This window comes from Cyprinus carpio, chromosome A10, assembly GCF_018340385.1.
Source record: "Cyprinus carpio isolate SPL01 chromosome A10, ASM1834038v1, whole genome shotgun sequence".
Lineage (NCBI taxonomy): Eukaryota > Metazoa > Chordata > Actinopteri > Cypriniformes > Cyprinidae > Cyprinus > Cyprinus carpio.
Genome location: NC_056581.1, coordinates 9834951 through 9860271, shown reverse-complemented (window position 1 = coordinate 9860271; position 25321 = coordinate 9834951). Strand labels below are relative to the sequence as shown.

The 25321-nt window shown below is 37.2% G+C and overlaps 1 protein-coding gene across 13 annotated transcripts; it reads right to left on the bottom strand.

Moving 5' to 3' along the window:
• Positions 1–809: 809 nt before the first annotated feature.
• Positions 810–24290, bottom strand: LOC109097648 (synaptojanin-1-like). 13 transcript variants are annotated; one of them, XM_042765109.1, is made up of 33 exons: positions 24141–24230; positions 23803–23904; positions 23097–23244; positions 22761–22847; positions 22013–22280; positions 21558–21783; positions 20980–21063; positions 20705–20782; positions 18881–18942; positions 17096–17192; positions 16768–16943; positions 14701–14782; positions 14441–14593; positions 13453–13618; positions 12931–12954; positions 12417–12608; positions 12181–12265; positions 11857–11997; positions 11547–11739; positions 11104–11262; positions 10849–11005; positions 10608–10725; positions 9851–10063; positions 9234–9312; positions 8946–9108; positions 8662–8847; positions 7940–7978; positions 7572–7703; positions 6570–6608; positions 6159–6205; positions 5897–6083; positions 4913–5211; positions 810–3516 (listed from the first exon to the last, which is right to left on the bottom strand). In XM_042765109.1, exons 3-33 carry the CDS (start codon positions 23218–23220, stop codon positions 2728–2730), a joined length of 4845 nt encoding a protein of 1614 aa, XP_042621043.1. In that variant the 5' UTR covers positions 23221–23244; positions 23803–23904; positions 24141–24230; the 3' UTR covers positions 810–2727. The 13 variants fall into 13 exon arrangements, with proteins under 13 accessions (XP_042621043.1, XP_042621042.1, XP_042621044.1 ...); XM_042765119.1 differs by lacking the exon at positions 23803–23904 and adding an exon at positions 4658–4681 and having other exon boundaries at positions 3197–3516; positions 24141–24290; XM_042765120.1 differs by lacking the exon at positions 23803–23904 and adding an exon at positions 4658–4678 and having other exon boundaries at positions 3291–3516; positions 24141–24290.
• Between the last annotated feature and the right edge of the window lie 1031 nt (positions 24291–25321).

The following is a 25321-nucleotide window of genomic DNA, read 5'->3' as shown; positions in this document are numbered from 1 at the left end:
TGCTCTGCATTTAACCCATCCAAGTGTACACACACAGCAGTGAGAAGTGAACACCACCGTGAACACACACCCGGAGCAGTGGGCAGCTATAGATCCAGCGCCCGGGGAGCAACTGGGGGTTCAGTGCCTTGCTCAAGGGCACTTCAGCCATGGGTATTGAGGGTGGAAGAGAGCGCTGTTCATTCACTCCCTCCCACCTACAACTCCTGCCAGCACCGAGACTCGAACCTGCGACCTTCTGGTTACAAGTCCAAATCTCTCACCGTTAGGCCACAGCTGCTTCTCGTTAATTACTGGCTCTAGCAATGTCAGGCTCAATTTTGAATGTCAAGTGGTTACATTGTGTTCATCAGTCAAAAAAAAAAAAAAAAAAAAGTCAAATTACTAACACTTTATATATATATATATATATATATATATATATATATATATATATATATATATATATATATATATATATACATATATATACACATACACTGGAGGTGTTCACAGTTAGCGCTTTGGAATGGTTTTCTCATGCATTAATTCACACAATCTTGCTGGCTTCTTCTGACCCCTACCTCAACCAAACCCCAAATAGAGACACTCTTTCCATTGCTTTTAAGCTTCAAAAATAAATCTGCAATGCTCAAAGCCAAAATACGTGGCTCAGCACGTCCCAGGCGAACACTGGAACAGCCAAGCAGATGATAAATTTGTACCAAAATGTAAACTAGGAACAAAAGCATAAGTAAAATACTGCTTTCCTGAAATACGTACACTTTAACCAAGAATGAGTCATTTCATTATGCCCCTGAGGGACATTAAAAAAAAAAAAAAAAAAAAAAAAACCTGCATAACACGAGTAAAATGATTGCACACATAAAGTCAGTTCCTGAAGGCTGATCATTCATCCATAATACAGTCTGGAATGATATACAATTGATAAAAACAACTGAGGCTGGCCCATGATATGCTTCTCTAGAATCAAATAAACTCCTTTGGGGCATTGGAACTCCAGACTTTTATCAACAAGGCATTGTTTCAGAACATAAGATGGCAACTTTAAGTGTTACACCATTCATAATCCATCTTTTTGTGTTCAGTCTGCTTTCCTCTAAAGATTATACCATATTTTATACCATAACAAATATATTTCTCTAAAACAGTTTGAAGACATAATGCTATAATGACTCTGGGGTCAGCCGACTCGTAACATAGATATCTGAATCCTTAAATATGACGACATAAACACGCAAGCGCACTCGCACAAACAGCTAAAATACACAGAAACAGATGGCGCAATCCAAAATACAGCACAGCATTCCTCCACATAATAAATAGATTTATCAACAACCTGTTCACTGAAATAAAAAAAATACAATTTCATTGAGCGAATAAGTACACATTGCACAAAAGAAAGCATGACCAACATTCTGAAGGAGGAATCCACCAAATAAAACACACACACACACACACACACACACACACAACACATTTGTTAAATACAGCATTTCTGTCGAGAGCTTTGGGTCAGATGAAATGAAAGCACATGTATATACAATGTTGACGAATAAAAGGAGCCACTGTGACCCTCATGTGAACAAATATGCCCTCTTTACTTGAAATGTGCGTTTGAAAGCCTAGAGGACAGAGCTCTTCAGTGCACTTTAGATATGGCATGAATTTGCTGTAAATATAATCACAATTCACAACTACTTTACATTTTTCCCCACTAGGAAGACATATAATCACTATGAATATGTATAGAAGACATATTTCAATAAGCTAAGCACATCAGTCGTGCTACGGGATGCACGGGGGGTCTTTTGCATGAACACCCAGAAAAATAAGACCCATGACTTGAGTATGCAGTAAAGCACAGCGACCGTTACTGCTGCATGTGACACTCTGAAACTAAACATAGGCAATAGAAACAGGTAAAAGATACATTCATAATGAGTTTAACAACAAAAAAAGATATCTCTGTTCAAGCTCATTTTACAGATATGATGGCGTAGAACAAGTCAGACACAGCCAGGCATTTGAAATCTGTGCATTTGATAATAACAAGTTTTCTTATTAGCACTGGGTTACAGAACAAAGGGACAGTTCACCAAAAAACGATCTCAGAAATCATTTACTCACTCTCATGTCGTTCCAAATCTGTCTGACATTCCTTCTTCTGTGGAACAAACAGGAACATATTTTGAAGAATGTTTCAACTGGTTTTGTCCATATAATGGAAGTCAATGTGGTCCAATACAACCTATTTAGACCTCATTGAGTTGCACTCCATGAAAAAAAAAAGAAAAGACGAAAAAACATTTAAAATATCTTCTTTTGTGTTCAGACATGAGGGTAAGTAGATGATGAAACTGAAATCGCAATGAGATATATAATTTAATATTTGTAAATTTTTTACATCTGATCATGTAGCTTAAAGCTGAACAATTTGCGGTCTAATGTGTAATATAGTAAATCTGGCCACTGAAGTGTAAAATGTTTCTCACAGATGTGTATATATGCAGGTTAATACACAAATGACAGTTTTTTTTAAAAAACTAATAATATACTAACATACTGTGTTGATTTCCTCTTTGTTTTCCAACTACGTTGGGCTAAAAGTAACAGCCAGATCTATTTTGGACAAACACTTCCAATACCACACTTTTATACAAACCATACACATATTATAGATACACAATATATTCTTTGTATTTTACATACACTTTCTCCACTGTATCATCTCTCTGTAAATTCATTTCTGGAAGGGATTTGGGCGTTTTTGATGCTGGTATTAGTCCTGGTTGGGATCGGAGGAGGGATCATGGGAAATGCAGAAGTGGGAAATGACGACCAGTTGCTGTCCATGCCAGAGCCTGTGCTGGGGAAGCTGCTCTGAGGTTGTGAGAAGGTAAGGGATGAGGCTGCGGGTATAAGCGGCGGGCCGGTCCCACCTGTGGATGGTGCCATTATTGAAATGAAGTCTGAATCATCATCGAATGTGACCCATTTTTGGTTTTGTTTGGCTGGGGCCGCTGCTGGAGCAGGAACTAAGGTTTGCTGTCTGGAGAATGATGGTGGAAGAGCTGAACTGTGAACCACAGCTGACATGGCCCTGCTGAGGCCCTGGCTGGCCTCCTGGGCCTGCTGCTGGGTGTAGAAATCGGGCGTGAGCGATCGGCGTGGGGAGGACAATAGGTTGCCAGTGAAAGGGTTGGTGCTGCTGGGTCTGGGTTGGGCTTCTGCGAGGAACGGAATGGGGGATGAACGGAGGGTCTCCTGGGATTTGCTGCGGGAGGGTACGGGTGGAAGCAGAAGACATGGAGTGCTGCTGGTGTAGGGAGCTGAGAATAGGGAGAGGGAGCTGGGTAATGTGGAGGAAGAAGAAGGGGAGGGGGTGGATGAGGAAGAGGAGCGAGGGAGGGAAGCGGAGAACGAGGTGTTCTGGAAGAGGGACTGGGTGTTAAGTGTGTCGAAGGGGTCTAGTTTCCATTGTGCTTCTTTTTGAAATCCATTCATGTCCTTGGCCTGGGGAAAGAAAACACACAAGGACTACATTATGAAATCAAACTTACAGCTTAAAGAGAAAATACAACACAATGCAGTTGCTGAGTCAACATGAAATCAAATTTGATTTTATTAAATATACTGGGGGAAAATGATTGTCTTTGCAACCTTCCTTAACCCTCATCTTGGCTGTTTGGAATAATACGATTTTTTTTTCTTCTTCTTTTTTTAAATGAAATTCTACTGAACTAACTTTCTTTTTAAGTAGTAACTTTTGAAGTAGTAACATCTAGTTCTGGGGATTTTAGGTTCATAAGCTGACAGATAACTGCCCCCTTTGGCTGTTGAGTTTAACCTCTTTTTTGAAATAAAGGATATAACATTAATGTCCTCAAGCAGTAACAATAATATAAAAAAATATATAAATTTCTTTTGATTTTTTAGATTAAGCAATTCACCAAACTACTGAATGCACCTTTAAATATCCTCTTTCACTCACAAATATGTATCATTACAGATGTAAAAAGGGTTAAAAACATCATTTCATGTTGACTTTAAATTATAAAACAAAGTGTTTATTACAAGTTTTGATTAAAAAAAAAAATCACAATGACTTATTGGTTAAAACATAAATGGTGCAATGAGAGACCTTAAAATAAATCAAAATCAGAAAGATCTGAATCTTATATATTAAACTGTCTAATGAAACAATGAAAACAGCATTATACAACATCAAAAACACAAATATAATTAGTGTACAAGTCTACTAGAGGTAAAGTAAAGGTATTAACTCATAAAATTACTTTCTCTTATCCAAGAAACACTGAAAACAAATATACCGCAGATTAAAAACAAAAACAAACAATAACCACAACAAATACTGGATGACGCTTTCCTTGAACCCCCTGCTGGAACTACTTAAACTCATAACCTGTTTTTTTTTTTTTCTCGAAATCACAATATACAATAATTTCAAGGGGTTCAAGTTAAGTTTTACACTTTTCTGATATTCAAAATAAAAAAAAGGTCAAATTAAAGATGGAAAGGGGAAAAACAACTATAACATGGAGGATCCTATATGTATGAGCACCCCATACATTGTGACTACAGGCTATGGTGCCATGAAGACAACATAAAGACTAGGAATTACTTAATCCAGTACCTGTCAACCTGAGGATTGCTCCTGCTAGTAAAAGAGAGAGACACATGCATCAAGAAGAGCGAAACATGACTATAAGTATCACCTGGATAAAATCGATATTACTAGAAAAGGAGAAAATAAGAGGAAGAGGCCCTTAAAACTTGTTAATGACCCCAGGATGGGCTCTTGTGGGTACCTGTCTCTCTTAATCACAATTAAATGTTGGGCTTGTGATCTTGACATCCATGCAGATTAGGGCAGAATAAGAGGACTAACCTGAGATGTAGGAGCAGGAGCAGACTCAGGTGGCAGTGTGTGAGAGGACCGGCTCCGGGGGGGAGGCTTAGGAGATGCCAGTCCGGGCTGAGGGGCGGCAGCGGCTCCAGCAGATGCTTGAGGAGCAAGCTGAGGCACCAGCGGGGCAGGGAAGGTGGGCTGCATTGGTGGAGGGAGCTGGGATTGTATGGGAGGGGGCAGTTGGACTTGGACTGGAGGCTGCATTGGTGACATAGACTGAGGCTGCATGGGTGATATCATCTGAGGCCTCATGGGAGTTGGCAGTGTGGGGGGTGGACCTGACGGACAGACACCCAGCATTATTACATGGCAAAAAAAGTTGTTAAAATATATATACAAATCTGGTATAAAATATATATATAAAGTTTTAAATAGTTTAGTTTAATTTAATAATACTGCATATATATAAATAATAATAATAATAATAATAATAATAATAAAATACATTATCAATGTTAATTTAATTACTATTATTATAAATCATAATTATTATTACTATCACTTGAATAATTTTAAGTTATTTATGTAATTCAGTAACTACTGAATGCACTTTTAAATATCTTGTTTCAGTCAGAAATATGTATTATTATAGGAAAAAAAGGGTTAAAAAACATCATTTTAAACAACGTGTTTGTTACAAGTTTTGATCAAATTCACAATGAATCACTGGTTAAAACATCAACAGTCTATAAACAGAATAGGGTTATTACAGTTACCTAAAACTAAAATTTAAACCATTAAAAAAATCATTTTCATTACTTGAAAAAAAGAAAAAGAAAAGGTAATTACTAAAATAGTAATTATAGTAAAACTATAATAGTAAAAAAAACTATAATAGTAAAAATACTCTGACATAATAATCAAATTTTGAAAAATCAATGAAAAATCTGAATCCTGTTTATTAAAATGCTGTAACAAAATATTGAAGAAAAATGAATAAATCATTAGAAGTTTTTAACAAACCCAGAGGCAGTTCAGACGGTTTGCTTTGGGGTTCAGGAATGGGTCTTGGTGCTCCGGGGTGATTATCAGGTGAGGGTCGTGGTGCCCCAGGATGCACCTCTGCTATGGGCCTGGGGGCCCCAGGATGAGCAGGAGGAGGAGGTCTAGCCTGAGGAGGGATGCTGATGACTCCTGCTCGAGGTGGGATCTAAAACAGAACCATAATATTAACTCGGTATTTAAAAAAAATTTTTTTTAAATTTTTATTATTAAGTCTACCCACCGGCCGCGAAGTGCCTCCAGGGGCTGATCCGGTGGCTTGACCACGACCTGAAAAACAGCCGATGCAATAATCAGACATTCAGTAATATTTATAAGAAATAAGTTTGTAAAAATATCAGAAAACCTATTTTATTAAATTCAGTCAATTTGGCACAATTTCTACAAATGTGATAACAGAACAATACTTTACACAATAAATTTAATCAGATGCTTTAAAAGTTAGCCTGGAAAATATCAGATCAGTGCTCCTGTCGAGAATGTGGCTCTATTTAGTGTTGAAACTAGCCTGGGGTTACAATATTCTGGCATGTGGAAGGCACAATTATATCCATGAGTGAAATCTTCTGTCAGTTACAGATGGTTGATGTTATTTTGGAGAGCTGATGAGCGAAGGCAGTGTGTAAGAACTCACCAGCTGCATCTGCACGTGCTAATGCTGGGCTTTTTTGTCCTTGTCAGCATGAAGGAAAAATTATTTAAAAAAAAAATTACAAATAATTTTTTGTTTTGTAGCACCAAATGTGTCCTTACCTGATATAGAGATCATTTCTATCATTCTCTATTCAATTACAAAAGCTACTTCGCCTAATTCAACCCATCACTTCACAATGAGACACTAAGCCAAAATCACTGGATTACCTGAGACTTCATGCACTGCATCATGGCAAGACGGTTGACCTAAACACCCCTGCCCCATCTAAATTAGTCTATTTCTGTTAGCAAGTGCAGGAGGTCTCAAGTGATCAGGTGATCATCATACACAATAACAAACAAAATCTTTTCAGAAATTACCTTCATAACCAGTCAGATCAAACTCTAGACTGAGAGGCTCAGCAAAGCCTAGAAAGAAAATTCAAAATGTTTCCAAAAAATTACATTATAAACCAAAATTGGTAATAAAAAGCAAAATCCACATGGCAAAATAATTATTTAATATTTTATACCACAAAAAGGCAAATTTACAATGAGGCTCAGGAAAAGCATATAGAAACACAACCAAACAGAGCACAGAACTGCATCATTGTACTTTACATCTGTCAGCCAGACATTTTCTAACCTAATATCAGGTGCAACTAACCAAATCAATACACACTAAACAGCATTAAGTAAGTAATCAACTGCTAATACACAGTGCTGGTTCATGTACAGCGTTACCTGCTGAATCTTTCCTAACAGGTGTGGGACTTTGCCCTCCTTTAGAAACCACAGGACATTGTGAAATAAATTAAATGTGAATTAAATAAAACATAAAAATCAAATAATTGAAAACATAGCATCTAATGTAGAGGGTGTTTCAATCTCAGATAAAACTCATGACTTTTAGGGTTTGAATTCTTGTAAGAACAGATCTTTTATGACCAAAAATCTGTCATGCCTGTGTAAACATTTACAAAGAATTGTAACACAGCTGTACCTGAAGGTGGTGGGGGGCGCTGTGGAGGTGCAGGTCGGGCTGGTGGGGCGTTGGGGCGTGGAGGAGGGGGGCGTTTTGGCTCTAGTCCCTGTGAAAAGAGAGCACCAGCTGGCTGACCATCAACAGGAGAACCTGAGAAAAGAGAGAGGAAAAAAACATTCTATCACAACCCCTGTCAAATCAACAGCCTGAGGGATTTAGCTCAACCACACTGAAGCCTTGACACACACACACACACACACACACACACACACACACACACACACACACACAGACACACACACACACACACACACACACACACACACACACACACTCTAAAAGAGCTCAGGAACCACTGAAGCACCTCTGCAAACAACACTCTTTACCTGCCAGTTCCCTTCTAATGCATGCTGGGCTTAATCCTCCTTTTTGCAGTGTAAAAACAAAGGAAAATTAATGTACTGGAATTTTGTATGATGCAGAGTTGAATGACAAATGAATATTTTGGCACAACTCTATAAATTGAAATCTCCTACGGAGTTATGCAAGTGACTTAATTATTAAAATAATAGTTTTTTCCCTCTTCTACTTTCTTGATAGGGGTCTGTAAGATGTTCTTGAAAGTAGACTCTTATGATCAAAAATATTTTGTAAATATAATAATATTGTGAAATATTAATACAACCCAAAATATTTTTTTGTGTTAATTTATTATAAATTGTAATTAATTCATGCGATGGCAAAGCTGAATTTTCAGTCGCCATTACTCCAGTCTTCGGTGTCACATGGTCCTTCTAATATGCTGATTTGGTGCTCAAGGAAACATTTTTTATTATTATCAATGTTGATTTTATTATAAAATAATATGATATTTTTGTGGAAACCATCATTCTTTGCTGAATAGAAAGTTCAAAAGAACACCATTTATTTGAAATATAAATCTTTTGTAACATTATAAATGTCGTTATTAACTTCTGTCAAAATATTTCAATCTCACTGACCCCAAACTTATGAACAGTAGTGTATATATGAATTAAAGACAAGCTAAAAATTGGCATAAACCCCTAAGAGTTTGTCCATGTTGAGTAGAATCAAATACTAGCACTACCCTGTGGTGGTCCAGCTGTGCGTGGAGGGGCTCTGCTGGGCCGGATGGGGGCTGCAGGTTCTCCGTGGGTAGGAGAGGGGCAGGGGCTGGTGTGTGGCGACGTGGCAGGGGATGCGCCCAGATCCATGCCTGCTCCAGGTTGCAGGTGCTGGGGTAAAATATCCTCAACCTCCTCATCCACATCACCTGTCAATACAGCAATAACAGTACAACTCCATACTGTCCCAGAGTTCCACAGATTCCTGTTGCATTTTGGTACCATGTAACCCAAACAGGTGCCACACCTTCCATGTCATACTCTTCTCCCATGTCAGAGTTTTCTGCCAGCAGGGTAGAGCTGGTGGATGTTGGGATGCTACCGCAGATTCTCTCCACACTCATTTCCTCCTCTAGACTCTTTATCCAACCTGGACTCCTCAGACGAATGTCTATGGTCTTACCATTCACCTGCATGCAAACACATATAGGGATGGTAAAAAAGGGTCAATTTTAGGGTGCCATGCAATAAATATGTGCATGTGAATTTTCATTTGGTCAATATATAAAATTGAATCTTAACTATAGTCTCTTACAGTAGAGCCACTCAAAGATAGAGCTGCCAGAGCAGAGTATCCCTCCAAAAATGTCACCCACATTTTCTCTTCAACAAACCTGTTCAGCAGAAAAAAAAAGATGATAGTGATGATTTTTAATGATATATTGTAATAATATTTTTCTATTCAAAAAAACTTTTATGAATTTTTGTATATATACGTTTTTGAAATATTATTTAATCAAAAATACAGTAAAAACAGAAATATTGTGAAGCATTTCTACAATTTAAAATGACTATTTGCTATTTTAATATATTTTAAAATGTAATTAATTCCGGTGATGCCAAAGCTGAATTTTTTGCAGCATTACTCAAGTCTTCAGTGTAACATGATCCTTCAGAAATCATTCTAAAATGCTGACTTGTGCTTAAGAAACATTTATCAATTCTGAAAACAGTTTAATGCTTAATGTTGTGGAAAGTTGATTTTTAGGACTCTTTGATGAATGTAAAGTTCAAAAGAACAGGATTTATTTGGAATTTAAATATTTTATAAAATGATAAAACATCTCCATTGTCATTTTTGAATGAAATTTTAATTAAATATAATTGTAATTAAATTATATATATATATAATATGTGTAAAATAAACAGTACCTGATAAGAATAACCTCGCCAAAATTTGCAAACTTGTCCAACAGGTCATCAATCAGTGCATCATCAAAGTAGTCATCAGGACCAGATGTGCAGAGAGAGACAAGGATGGTGCCATCTGGTGGACCCTGCAGGGCGATCACTTCTTTATACACCTGATGTCTGGCCTCTGGATCCACTTCAAGTATGTCCACATCCATGATAGCCACCACAGGCCTGCAAGAAAGAAATGTTAAGTGTACAAGAACAGAGATTCCTAGCCCACACAAACAAACGCAAACAAATTTAAAAATGACTTGACATATTAATAGACTAGTTGCACAAGGTGGCATCGGTTAGTTTTGGTGACGCGAGAGTGGGTATTCTTATTTCCGGTCTCTGCGACGTTCGCATTTACTGTAAGGGAAAAACTTATATGAAACTCATTCATTCATTCACCAGACCCACAACATACGTAAGTTTCAAATGCCACTGGCACAATTAACATATATAGTACAGTAATGACAGCAATGTAGATCTTAGTTGCATTTCAGTGATATTATAAATCCTGTAAACATATATAGAAGTACGATTCAGGTTTTTCCGGCCCTGTGCATTGACGTTTAGAAAAAATGAAAGTATCTTTACCCATTCTTACTGATCAGAAATCCGACACTGCCCACTGACAGCCTCCTGCAGTACCTCTGAGGCCCACTGGAGGGCAATAAAACATTGCTGATGGAAAACTGAAAGGCGTTGTGCTGGCCCTAGTCTCTCTCACCTGTGATCAGAGGTTTTGAGCTCCGCTCTACCATAATACTTGAGCTCTCCAGGGCTCCATGGGTACTGATCTTCCTCAATCACTGGGGCTCCTACTACATTCAACTCCAACTCTTCCGCTGTAACACATACACACAGGCAGATCTAATCAAAAATTTAATTTTAAGGTTAGCTTATTCTGTTGTATACTGCATTTCAAGTTTGGTTGGTGGTTGAAGACATTTTATTAATATAATTCTCACCAGTTTTATCAAAGTTCCACTTTCTTCTCTTCCACAACACACGGTCAGTCCAGGCTGGTGTGCGGCACTTCTCACTGGTGTCATAATCCTCCGAAAACAGGTCATATTTGTAAGTGGGGGCAAAATCCAGCTTCCCTTCAATAAAGCCCCTAAAAATCTGAAATATGAATAAAATTGAGAAATTGTTTAATAGAGGGACAAAAACAAAACAAAAAAAAACATTCAACTGATATAGTTGTTGTTTTCCTAATATACCTGTCCAGCATTCTTCTGCTCCAGCAGCTGATCTCCAGCAATCAGTGCATCCCAATTCTGCTGTCTGATCAGTTCCTTGGTCTCTTCATTGGGAATATTTATTCGGTAGTTGAAGTCTCCACACCAGAATACATAATCATGAGAGTATAGGAGACGGCCCTAATAAATAAATAAATAAAATCTTATTTAATAAGTTTTTATTATTTACATCATATAAAATAATAAACACAAATACTACATATTTATATGTATTATTACATATTTAAATATTACTATTATGAATAAAAAAAATAAATAATATATTAAATCAAAAATTTATTATATAATGTTTTTAAATAGCATTAATACGTCACAAGCAGTAATACATGACAATAATTAAAAGAAGAAGGTGTTCACAAGTGGAACAGAAGTAACAGATATTTTTTGAATCGCAAATGATTTACCATGGGGAAGGACAGTTTGCGTGTGATTTCATTGTAGTCGTCGTTCCTCTCTTTGACCTGTGATTGGCCGGCAGCAAAGTGAGAGCACACAAAGCAGATGCTGGTGGTGTGGAAGAGCATGCGAATAGCCACACCCCCTTTATTACCAGTGGCTCCACCCATTCCAGTCTTCACTGTGTCCACAGCAACGTCCCTATGTGAGGAAAACAACACACAATGAGATCTCAGAAAAATTTTCTTATCCTTTTAAATATCTGAAACTACACTGATCTGTCAATCACAAAATAAAGGCAAATGTGTGTGAGAATACCTGATGAACGGTGCATGCTGAGGGCGTATGTAGACGAACAGACACACACCCACCAGCTGCTCTGAGGCCAGCAGCACGTATTTGTGCTCTCGTGAGATGTTCTTCTGCAGTTCTGCAGCCCACAGCTTCTGATTAGTAGTGCTACCAGGGAGGAAAGAGAAGTTTAATAGTTCTCTAAAGAAATGAGTGCATGCAAATACTGATTGAAAGAAAAGTGAATTGGGTAGCACATCACAACTACTGGCACTGACCAAAGGAAGTTTTACTTCTGCTTACTATTTAACTAAAACCAGTCAAAATCTCTGACATCAAGTTAGTTCTTACCTTGCGCTGACGATATTTCCAGCATTCAGCTCTACCATTTCCTCAAAGCCAATAGCAAAGATGTCCACTGGGTTAGATTTTCCATCTGCATGACAAAACGGTGATGTTGGACTTTGATATATATGAAGTCACTTAAATATTTGCACTAGTTTTATTAGTCACCAATGGATAATAAAACAAAGCAACCTCATTTCCTTTCAAAGTATCATTTGCATTGTCTTTGGATCAACACACACCCTGGAATTCTGGGTGGCCGGCCTTCTTAGGGGCATCCAGGAGCCAGTCATTGAGCGTGTGGTTACGAAACGCAATACTGCGGAACTGCTTGCCCCCGTTCACGTTCCATGTACCCACACACACTCTGATCTTCTTGGGACGTGTGTACTTGAAGTAGTTCTGACACATGCCCAGAAGCACTCTGGGAGAGGCTAAAAACAGAAAGGGTGAGACATTTATCAAAAACCTACATTCAAGTGATCAATGATAATATGAAATAATATCTTGAACATTAAACTAATGGCCAGAGTACACAAAAAGAAAATGCAGAGCATGTGACAGACACACCTAATGGATGAAATTCTATCCCTGAAAGTTGTACAATAAGATATGACGCATTTAAAACAAGACTACACAGCAAATTAAAAAAAAAAAACACTGTACAATGTCAGAAGCGCCAAAATAAACAGTGAGTTTATGGAACAGGGAACCATAAACATTTATGGATTTATGGCTGGTATATGTATACTGTACCTGACTGTAAAATGGGCTCAGAGACTAACATTGTAAGCATTAAGGAGAAAAAGAAAGAAAAAAGGAAGGGGGAAGAGAGAGAGAGGTTCAAGTTAGCCGTTAGACAGATAACAGCATTAGTCCTCTGGTTCAACAATAATCTCACACCCAAAGCAGCCGGGAGCCATAGATTAGCACGCTAGCAAATGCATTCAGATCTAGATCCACAGGATAAAATCAGTCCACTACAGCAGACTGATCCCATAAAAACCGTGACCACAAACACAAGACACCAAAGGTGGAAATCATGTTTAAAACCACCTACACCTCAGTAAAGTCAGTGAAATCGATATAGTTTAATGTGCATTTGCCAGGCATTTGATATGTATTCCTTCATGGGCAATGTATTTACAATATATTTACATTATGAGAATATTTACATTATAATTAATTACACTAATAATATATTTATATTTGATTTGATTAATATTATCACTGTCCTGGTTGATTTCTGACTCTGGATTGTGGTGTTATAAATCATACCGTACAGGCTGCTGGTTGTGAGGAGGGCTCGTGCCTTATCTGCCAGGTCACTGTTCAGGGTGCTGCCCAGTCTCAGGATGTCAATGGCTTCTTGTTTAGAGCTGTCAAAGAAGTTGTTCTGAATGGTTCTAGTGACTGAGCGAGCGCCGTCTTTTAGCTTTCCACCCTACAGAAAGAAAAAACGAAACCAAATAGTTAATCTAAAATAGTTATGGTCTGGAATAGGGCTGCACGATAAATCGAAATGGAATCGAAATCGCGATTCGACAGAAGCTGTCATGTGTATCCTTCAGTGAAGCACGGTTCTGTGATCAGCAGTAAATCTCCATCCAAAGGCCAGAGGGCGCTCTCCCACTGAAACTTCAATATCATCTTTCGATTATTTTTTTTGTGTATTTTAAGTGGAATATGTGCAAACAGCTGTCATTATTGTACATCTGAAAGCACGTGATGATGATTTACTGCTGATTACAGAACCGGCTTTACTAACAAAATGTGCATGACAACCGCATTCGATTAATCATGCAGCCCTAGTCTGGAACATTAAAACTATCCCAAAAAAGCAAACAAAGTATACATTCATGTATTAAAAGGGACATGACAGCAATATTAATAATATTTCTTTGCAGCTAGCTGGTGTTTGAGGCCTAGCTGAGAGAGGGTTTACAGGAATTTTATAACGGTCTGTAAAGAGACCTAATTAAAGTTGAGAGCACTGCCAGTTACAGTAATCTTTCTCTACTAACATAAAAGAACCAACACAAAACAGCAGACTAAGAACTCAAAACTTAAATCGACACAACTAGCTAGTGTCAACTTACCACACAGGCAGAGGAACAGCCATAGGAAAGCAAGGAAAAACAGCAGATACATGAGTTAAGACAATCGTTAACTTACTGGGTGAAGATGGACAGAAACTTCCATTTTCAGCTCTCTGCTGACTTTTTGCGCTTTATTGTTTGTATGTGTTTTACAAGCCTACATGTACCTTAGCCTTGCCATCCAGGGCACCAGTGCCTGCGTAGATCTTGCTGACCGAGTCTCCATTGGTGGACCACATGGAGCGGAAAACCTCCTGAAAGCGTGCCACCAGCTGAGGCTTCTCAGTCAGACCCATGTCTTCTAACTGTTTTGGAAGCATCTGAACGACAGAGACATATTACACGAGAGGCATTAAAAAAATGAAAACAACAACAACTTCCAAATATGTTATACTGTAGTAAGAAAACAGAACTGTTTCAAACACACCTCAAGTGCAATGAAGGCCTGGACGCTGTTTGTTCGGTCCAAGCAGTCTAAACAATTGGAACGAATAGTCCCAGTTTGACATCTGCGGTGAACAAAGTTGTGGGAGAAACTAGTTTTCGTCACTTTGTGATTATTAGCATAAGCCAATTACTTTTGAAATGTAAGGATTTAAAATATGTAAATTAAAAAGTAAATCGTTTTATTTAAATTTTCATTTTTAGAATTTTGCACATCTTAATTGCATAAATAGATTCAATGAATTGTACTACATTCAAAACTGTGTCAGTCTTCATTTCAGGCAGCAAAGCAACAAAATGTGATTATTTCTGTGTAAATATACACACAAAAGTTTGGGATCAGAACAATTTTGAATGATTTTTACAGGAGTTTCTTATGCTCATCTAGGCTGCATTTATTTTATCAAAAATACAGGAAAAACTAATATTGTGAAATATTATTATGATATAAAATAATATTTTCTATTTTAATAGTAGGTCATTATTTCATATCAGCCGTCTAAGCTAATGGATAGTTGGAGCTGGATTGATGGTGTTTAGGGATGTGCGATTAATCGAAATCGTAATAAAATCACGATTTGAGCGTGCGCGATTTCTAAATCGCTTTATAGCACGATTTTCCGCGGTCCCGACCTCCCGCAGTATACTATCCGATCCAATCAGAATGCAGAGCACCTAAGTGGAGAGCGAGAACAGAACAGACCGGGTATATGCCTAACTCCAGGTTCACACACTCTGTCTGTGATGCGTATTTTTTCCGCTCCCATGTTAATGGATCAGAACGTTCACACTGCACACGTTAAAAGATGTGAACAGAAAAGGTTAGAAATCGAAAGGTGCGAAAAGAATGAATATCTAGCGCATGAGCATAGAGAGAGTTGTGAGTGAGTGAGCATCGCGTCTGGTTTTGTGACAAAGCAAAGGAAATATGCGTGCAAGCGGAGATATTCGCGCTCGCGCATTATTTTAATGTTCTTTCGCGTTACAATAACGCGTTCTCGCTGCTGCTTCTGAACCGCATACACATACTGTATACGCACTGCAAACGGAGTACGTGTGAACCTTGGGCAATAAATATATTTCAGCTCCTGAGGCACCGCTACAACGAGCTCTATGAACAATGCATGGCAAAAAAAAGAAAAAAAAAGAAAAAGGGTTTTATTTATTTATTTATTTTAATTTTTTTTTACCATATGTCTTGACATTTTGTTTGACATCTTTACTTAGTGATTATTTTGACTTATGTCTGTTCTAGAGGCATGTTACAACTTTTTGATAAAGCTCTCATTGGTTTTCTTTTGGAAATATGTTTCACATTTATACTGAATCCATTTATGACTGTAAAGCATGTCTGTGTGTGTCAAAATCGTTATTAAAATCGAAATAGCAAAATTGATCAAAAAATCGTGATAGGTTTTTTTTGTCCATATCGCACAGCCCTAATGTTGTTTGTGGTATACAGTGTTCTGGATTGGTAGAGAGCACTTGTATTATTAGTGAAGACACATTACTTGTTTATTTACAGTCATTTATTCTCTCATTCTTTTTCTCTGTGGCTGTGCACGGTCCAGAGCGCTGTATGACTGATGTATCCGTTCAATTTAACTTTACTCCAAATATATGAACTTACCTTGTTTAAATACTTTTATATTTAACGTGTTTGTTTATGTCCAATATTTAGTGTTATACTGTTGGTCTTTAAAATAAATCAACTTTTTCACCGTTGACTGATTTTGCTGCCCTTTTATACGGATAACCTTCATGCAGCAAACTTGTCACAGTGACAGGACGCGCGGTCCTAATAGCGATGTATGACTGTTGTATTTAGCATGTTAGCTTAACAATATGTTTGAAAGTATATTATTTCCATTATTGGTGCTTTCAAGGGTAACCACCCGCGTGGTTTAAAACACCATGTACACTATGACAAGTACAGAGAGTCTCTCTCTTGCCCTCAACCACCCATGCAGGATAATATGGTGTATCAGCGATCTCACATGCTGTCGATACGACGATTTGAAAAATGACCATATCGCCGAACACTACTCACCTCTGAATGCCGGCCTCCCCCGAGTAGTAGAAGAAACCACATTCCTCCAGAAACTTGTTGATCTGAGGTTTCAGGACAGTGATGAGCTTGTCAGTCTTCCCACCTTTAACCATCTGATGATAGTCAAAGTTCAACATTCTCACAGCATTCGCATGCTCTGAAGCTTTCAGGTGACTCTGTGGGCGAAGACAAAGATAGTCTTTATACAGTAAAGAAAGCGGAACAACTGCTCTATGGTTCTGTCATACTTGAGTATTGAGTATTGAAAGACATCTCAAATAATGCATTGTAGCATGACCAACCCGAATATTTGCTAAACAACAATCACCTGGAATGCTTTGCTGAGCATGTTTTCCCCCTCCTTCATACCCAGCAGGTTGATGATCACCTGTCTGCCATACAGCCTCCTCAGAGCACCAAAGTGTCTGGACAGGAAACATCACACAGGGTTCATGCACATTTAAACACATTAATCTAACTAAAAAAAGAATAAATAAAAAATGTTTATCCAATCCTGTGAACCAACGCTTCAAGAAAAATCAAAGGTGATTTAAAAGGAAGCCAAGGAAACAAGTGATCAATAGATCATTAAGGATGGAGGGGGAGAAATGAAAGCCTCACGACTGTGTTGTCTGCATCTACTTCCTCTCATCACGACCTGACTCAGCACTCCAGGGAACAGAGCAGTGACTCATGATGAATAAAGAATGTCCATCACGCTCAGCGTGAGAAGCCAAGGCCGGATAAGAAAAAACCCTCCCACATTTTCAGGATAAGGCTTTCTAAAAAGCAGATTTTAGCATTTTAATCAACCTTATCTTTTCCTAAAAACAAACAAACAAACAAAAAAAAAAAAACATACAAAGATTTATTATTGATGAAGGTCACTGAAGGAGAATGTCTTTAGTGGTCATGGGGTTATTAACCAGCTTAAATGTAACAAATGCTTTAAAACAGGTTCACAAAGACTGACCTCATCCAGAGTTTTCATGTGACTGAATGTAGAATTTTAATGTTTTTAAAGATTTTTTTTGTCTGATTTGTTTTGAAAATATTTAAACATTTTTGAAAATAAATGTTTAAATAAAAATGTAAATTATTTTTTTTCAATAAAATTTTAGTGTCAATAAATTTTACTATATCATATTATAGAGAAATTTGCAACAAAATTATTTGTAAAACAAACATTTGCAACCACTCAGCAACCAATTTCTCGTTTAGAAAAAAAAAAAAATTAACTTTATTTATTTTTTATTTCAGTTTAGTTTTAGTAATTTTAGTACTTCAACCTATTTTTTTTCAGCTAGTTGCCAGGGCAATATTTATAATTTTATTTTGGTCTCATTTTATTTTAGGTGCCTTTAACTACCATGTTATTACGTCAATAATTTTCTTAGTTGTGTTCATGTCTTTTGCTGTTATTAAGGTGGGAAACAATAATGGTATAGTTAGGTTTAGGGGTGGGTAAAAGGGTTTGTAGTTATATCTACAGTATAAATATAACTACAAAAATATAAGTACAAGGTAATAACATGCATTGCATGATTAATGATCATGATTAATTCAAACATTAGTACATAGTAGTTAAAGACACTTCATGCAAAGTGGGTCCATTATTTTTAGATATTTTTTTCTGGTCAAATGATTATTTACAGATAATGGGTTTAGAGTTTTGTTTATATCAGCATGACTAAGGGACCGCATTTTCAGCATCTCACGCCATCAGTGCTGATTTTTTTTTAGACACCATGAGCAGTTTGCATTTATAAGACCGCAATAAGCTAAGTTAAAAAAGTTCAACTTTTAAATGACGCCTCGAGACTCCCTGCTACACTTCATCCAGCTGTTCTGTGTGTAATTGCCGCCTATGAAATCCATCTGATCGGGCTTTGGTGGACCTTAATTACCCACAGACGAGCTGAAAATACATCCTTAGACATGACTGAGCTTGCCCATCCAGACTGTGTTACATAACAGGACTGTTTGAAGCAGGGCCCATACACTGCGCAAATATCTGCTGGATTGCTTTCATCACGCACTAACACTTGGGCCAGAGCCAGAACAGCTGGATACTAGAGCAAGCATCATCAGGGACCAGCAGAACCCTAATTACCTCTCAAAAGCCGGTGCGTTTGCTTCAAAACCACGAGACAGCTTAACACGATGAGATCCGACCTTTGTGGAAAGAGAAAGAAAAAACAAAAAAAGAAGAATTGTGAGTTGAGTTGTTTCATATTTGGTGCAAAAGGAAATTAAGGTGGCAGAAGGAAAGGAAGATGAGAGAGACAGCAAGAGAAAGACCACACAGGCCTGGCCCGCCTGCGGAGTTGAGCTGCATTTGAGATACGAAAAACATTTGCCCAGAATAAGATAGAGGAACCATCTGTAATGATTTCACAAGCTCACTGAAGCCTGAAGATCTATCAGAGATACCGATCATTCCAGAAAACACATGAATCCTGGCTAGACTGTCATTATTCGTGCTCTACACAGAAGTTTCAGGCGCTGATGTTAGCTAGCTGCAGTTTTTAATAGTTGCAGGAAGCTCCTTTATAATAATGGATTTCCATTTATGTTACTTTTGAACTCTCTCACATCCTTCAGTATAATGTATTATGTTCCCACCTACAACCACAATAGTAAGCTATACAGAGGACTTTCCCATTTCAGGCTATGACTGGCTTCTCATTTCCTGCAGTCTCATATAACTCGGTCACTGAAATATTTACACCTTTGAACCCAATTTATTAAACATTTTACACCAAGGGTCTTCAACAAGGGGTCTGCGATGGCACTGCAGATGATCTGCCAATGTGAAAAATCTGTTTATTTTTAGTATTATTATTAATAACACAAAAATATCAATAGGCAGTAATTAAATATTTTAATATTATTAGTTTTGATTTAAATTTAAGTTTTTTGTATTTTTGTTTTGTCAAATGCTTTTGCCATTTTCACAATTTTGAAAAAATATTTTTATTTTAGCTTTTTAATTTTTCATTTAATTTTATTTCAGTTTAGCTTTCCTTTCTTTTAGCACTTCAACTTATTTTATTTCAGTTTTCTGAAATAAATTCTGAAATAAAATTAAAATAAATTTCTAAATTTCTAATTTTTGGTTTAAGTTTCTTAAGTTTAAGGTTTTGCATCTAATATTTACATTTTATTTTAACTTTATTCCAATTAATAAAAAAATTAATGAAAATAAAATCATTATTACTTATTTTAATGCAATGTATTTCCATTTGCAATACATTTAAATATGTTAACTTGTTATTTTTTTTTATCAGTATGTATAAGATGGTCCCTGTTTTGCCTCTATTTGCAACAAGGGGGACTTGAATTCAAAAAGAATTAAGATCTCAGGTTTAGAGCTGTTGGACATTAATGCTTTATTTAGACTGAGTCCATCAGAGTCCCACCCAATTCTGTTTGTTGCCTCTGCAGGTCCCTGCCATTAATATTTCATACATTCGGAATGGCCAGCTCACATTACCTTGAGCTTTCTGGGAGCATAGAAAAAGTATCCTGTGGTGATTCTACTTCCTTTATTTTGAACTTAGCTTTGCACTGAAGACAATGGAATCTCTTAACCAATACCACTATGGCCTGAAGTGACACAGAAGAACTTTCATTCAGGTTTTGTGCAAAGCTTTGAAAAACAGCACAAGAAGGGTCACCTCACCAGCTTCCCACTAAAAGCAACAATGATAATGTCTATGCAATGTCAGAGGAAAGACACAGGCATTTCCATCCAGACCTGCTTGCTGGCATCTTAACACGATTTCACAAGACGCCAGTGGATTTATCAGAATCGGGATCCCTTCCAAAATGAATTACGGTCGGTTTAGATGCAGCTTTCACCGACTGACATTGCACAAACTCTTTGCAGTGAAGAACAGATCATCCACCAGACAAAACTAAAGCTTCAATATACCAGCTGTTGTTTTCCATGCTGTCCTTTCGCCTCTCGACTTTGATTCAGCTGCAACATAATCCCCTTAAAAGAGTGTTTCTGATAATATGAATAAAGGGGGTCAGCACTGGCCATGTGTGACGAAGTGGAAACACAAAAGAATACGTTCATTATGATGAGACAGCAGGGGCTTGGAACTCCAGGAAGCTCAATTCAGTGGAGTGCAATGCAAATATTTTTCCTCAGTGTGATTTGAATACAAGCATACGTCATATTGATACAAGGCTTTATTGTACCTGAATTCCCGGCTGCTCCCAGAACAGGGGTATTGACCCTCGGATCTGAATGAAGGAAGATACTTTGTCATCAAGGAAAATAACCTGTAGGGAATATAAATGAAAACAAAATCTTAGCCTTGGCATGCCATATATGGCATTTAATGCTCTGGTATCTCACTTAAAAGTCACACTTGTCATCTTCAGTGGAGCAAAAACAATCGTAACTTTTTTTAATGAAATGGATGTACTGTATATTGTTTCAATAATATTTTTTCTTTAATATTTTGTATTTCATGGTTCCAGATAATATTTACCTTTAAATTAAGCACATTTTATTTCTGTATAAAATAATACAAATATTAGAAAAACAAATTATTTCATATTTTCAATTAATACTGTGTTTATGTTTAAAACAGAGCAAAGGTATTTATGGCTGATTGGTGCCATGTGGTTGTAAAAGTCAATGAGTTTGAGTTTCGTAACATTCCAGTTAAGTAAAAAAAATCTAAAAGTAAAACTTTTTTAGTTCAAAATGACTAAAGACCACCGAAGGGTTAAGGAAGTGAGTTCAGAGGTGACTCATATTGCTGGCGTACCTGCTCAGTCTCCACAAAGTTGGCCACCTGGCCATCGTCATTTGTGCCTCGGACATTAAAACGTGTGCCTGCTCTCTCTGAGCTGAGCCGAGAGATCACGCAAGCTTTGGCCTGCTTGTGGCCAGCATAGATGGTGCGGATCTCCACTCCGCCACACATCAACCTCAGCAGCCAGTCATCACAGTTCACCCCATAATGCTTGAGATGGAGATGGAGGGACTGATTCCTGTGAAGCCATTACATTATTACATAACCATTACATCCATCTATCATCTACTGAGTTCAACATTCTGAGTAAGTGAGATTTTGTTGGAAACATTTTGCACATATAAAATAAACCCTATATGGCCACTATAAATAAAGGTTTTGAATAAAACTGTATTTATATTAAATGAAAAAATCTTTCAACTCTGAATCAAAAGGACCTTTGGGGTCACAATTTGAAAAACACCCACCAGAAAAAACGATTGTCGGATGTGTCTTCTCTGATTCTGCGGTGCGCGTTCAAGCTGAGGTCCAGACTCACTCCGGTGGAGGACCAAGCGAAATAGAAGTTACCAGAGTTTAAGACTTTCCTGACATCAGCGATGCGGTCCTCATCCGAGGGGTCGTTTTTCAGAGAGACGAAGTCAGTGCCCGTTACTCGAAAAACTTCTGAATCCTGGACTTTTCCCACTGAACTGCAGCCTGTTACGACCACCAGGCTGTGCAGCATAGAATCTCCTATGGAAGAAGAGAGAAGCGGATTCAGAGTTTGTAGCTTATGCAAGCTTTGTAACCGCATTTTTAAAATGTGGAAGTTTAATAATTAGTCTTTGAAAAACCAACATGCATTGGCACATTACTTGAATATTAAGGTGGATAAGTCTTAATGTCTATGCTGTTTTTTAAGAACTTAAAATATAACAGTGAAATATTATATACACTTACAAACTCAAATAATAGCTGATCTTGTAATTACACTTTAATTAGTGAGTATATTTGTATAACAACTGCTTGATAAAATGTTGTGCATTTACTTTTCATAATTTTTGTTTTGCTGTGATTTTTTGTGCTTTGGTAATATTTCTGCCCTACTTATATTCAAAAAGATCAGCGTTTTTCTTTTAATCTGGCGACAGGGTGGATTTGTAGTGATGACAAACCCAACCAGCAAGTCAAATTAAAAAATTAAAAAATAAAAAAGAAGCTGAGAAATTGTACCAAGGTTAAGACGAAGAACTCCCAGGATCCCATAAGCATCCAGCATCTTGGTGTACGCTGTTTTGATGGTCTCTTTCTCCGCCGCCGCTGGGGATGACATAAAAACATTAACTTAATTACAAACCACTTGCCATATTTATAGACTCCAAAGCTGTATTATATGCAAACAGACAACATTTAAGCCATTTTGTTTCTCTTTTATCTGGGAAATTATGGGAATCAATAGGGGGGAAACTTTTTGATTCGATAATATTTCAATAAATGACTGGTCTGACTTTTTCATATTTAAAATTAATATAAAAATAAGTACTATAAATGGTGTGTGGACAGTCTTACACAGTACAGCAACGGCTCCAGACTCGAACATCAGGCATTCCTCTCGATTTCTGGTCTCCACAATCACACTGTACGGAGGTGGATCCAGTTTATGATAAATACGATAACCTTTACTGAATGCCATGGCTCGACACAACCTGTTTCAGCCCTGAATAACACAAAAATACAGTTAACTTTGAAAACATATGAAGGAAATGCCACAGGGGTTATGGTGACCATATTCAAACCCCTAAACCGCCTGCAGGTTCAGATAATCAGGTGCATTAATGGCGCATCATGAAGTCACAAAAACACAATTCAAAGTGTTTTAATAATGCATTCGGTCATAACCATTGACATAAGAGGAAGGAAACAGACCGAGAGACATGCACAACTCGTGTTTTTGTAAATCTAAAAAAAAACACTTATTAGGTTGCAATAAAATCATGCACGTTTAGCGCATTATAGGAAAAGAAAGACAACACGGTGCGGACGAAAAACATGTTAGTTGTGCTTGCTTTCAGCGACACGACAGCAAGGGATGAAGAATAAACCCAAATCCCATAAAAGCCGAAGCAACGAGTTAAAATGTCCGACTCCAGTGAAATAAACTGTGCAGAAACAGAAGATGATAGGTGCTCATCACAATGCCACACCACATACAATCAGATTTGCAACCCAAATATATGACAATGTTTACCAATCATGCACACACAGAATGTCTAACCTTGGGCCACTGTCTCAGCGTGTGGCTGAAGGTTAGTGCACACGAGATTAGCAATCATCCATATGATAACTACACTGAAGAAGACCAGGCCCCGCCGGCCATCTGTCAAAACCAACAGTTAAGAAGACTGACAGCGCTAAGCATTTATCACGACCAGCACTAACGGCTAATGATAGCCGGCTAGCTCTCCATCGCCTTCCTGAACCATATAAACAGACATATTTAACCGATAACAGCGCCGCAATATGTGCGTTTATATGTTAACAGGTACAAATGTAATGTCTCAGAATGTATTATTCATTTATGACGATGCTTGGTAAAGAGACGGGCTTGTGTACCTGTCAGAGTTGTGTCTGTCTTCGCCTGGTTGGAGATCGTATACGGATAGAAACAAAATGATTAGCGGGGCTGCGGGGCAGGTAGCTCAAGCACAGAAATACTACCGAAACCTAGAAAGGACAACATGAGCACTGTGGTTACGCCCCGGATTGTTTCCGGGACCTTAAGTTGTGTGTTGATTGGTTGGATTTGTTTGTGTTGATTTATATTGAATGACGTTCTTGTTGTATTATGTAGTAGAAGTAATGTGGTGCGAATTATAACAAAACTGTCTCAGGACATAAGTCAGGTCATTGTATATTTTATATTGATTTTTTTTTTTTTTTTTTTTTTTTTAATATGTTTTTTTTGTTTTTTGTTTTTTAGTTTGGAGGTGTGAGTATGTATATTTATATTTATATTAATTTTGTTAGCGTAAGTGTTGTTTATCCGTAAATGTAAGGTATTAAAAGTATTAAAAAGTTTTTCTACATTCAGAGAGATATTAGGATCTATATTAATTTTATGCACCTCTTGTAAAAAAAAAAAAAAATCAAACAAACAAACAAAAAAACCTCACTAATGGGATGCATGCTGACTTTTGTATTATGCTTGTTTTTATTTATTAATATTTTGATCGGTGGGCTGTTGCATGCAAGTGATTCATATAACATTTATTTGGCATCTCTATTTCAGATTTTTATATATATTTAGCACTGTATTTTATTTGGCTATGTATGAACCCTTATGAATCCATTGTTATGCAGTTGAATAAAATAGACAGTGACTAATTTTTGTCACGATACACAGACAAATTAGAAGAAATCGGCCATTATGGGCTGTGAGGCGCCCTCTTCAGACCCAAGTTAATTAAAGAAATCGGTATGGATTTATTTTTCCACGTCCAATTTTTTTCATATAATCATCCCTCCCATTTCATATAGTCATATACTGTAGATCCCTCCCATTTCGTACGCCTACTCAATGTTACCGAAACATTTAGAAAAAGGGAATACAAATGACTATAATGCAGTGGTTCTCAACCACAACAACAACTACGATAAGAAAAACGTAATTATATCATGTAAATATTTTTGTAAATATAATTTGTTTTATTAACTATCTGGAATAGAACACAAACAATATCTACTTGTGCAACAAGAATCAATACAACACCTAAGGTTTCAGTCATAACACAACA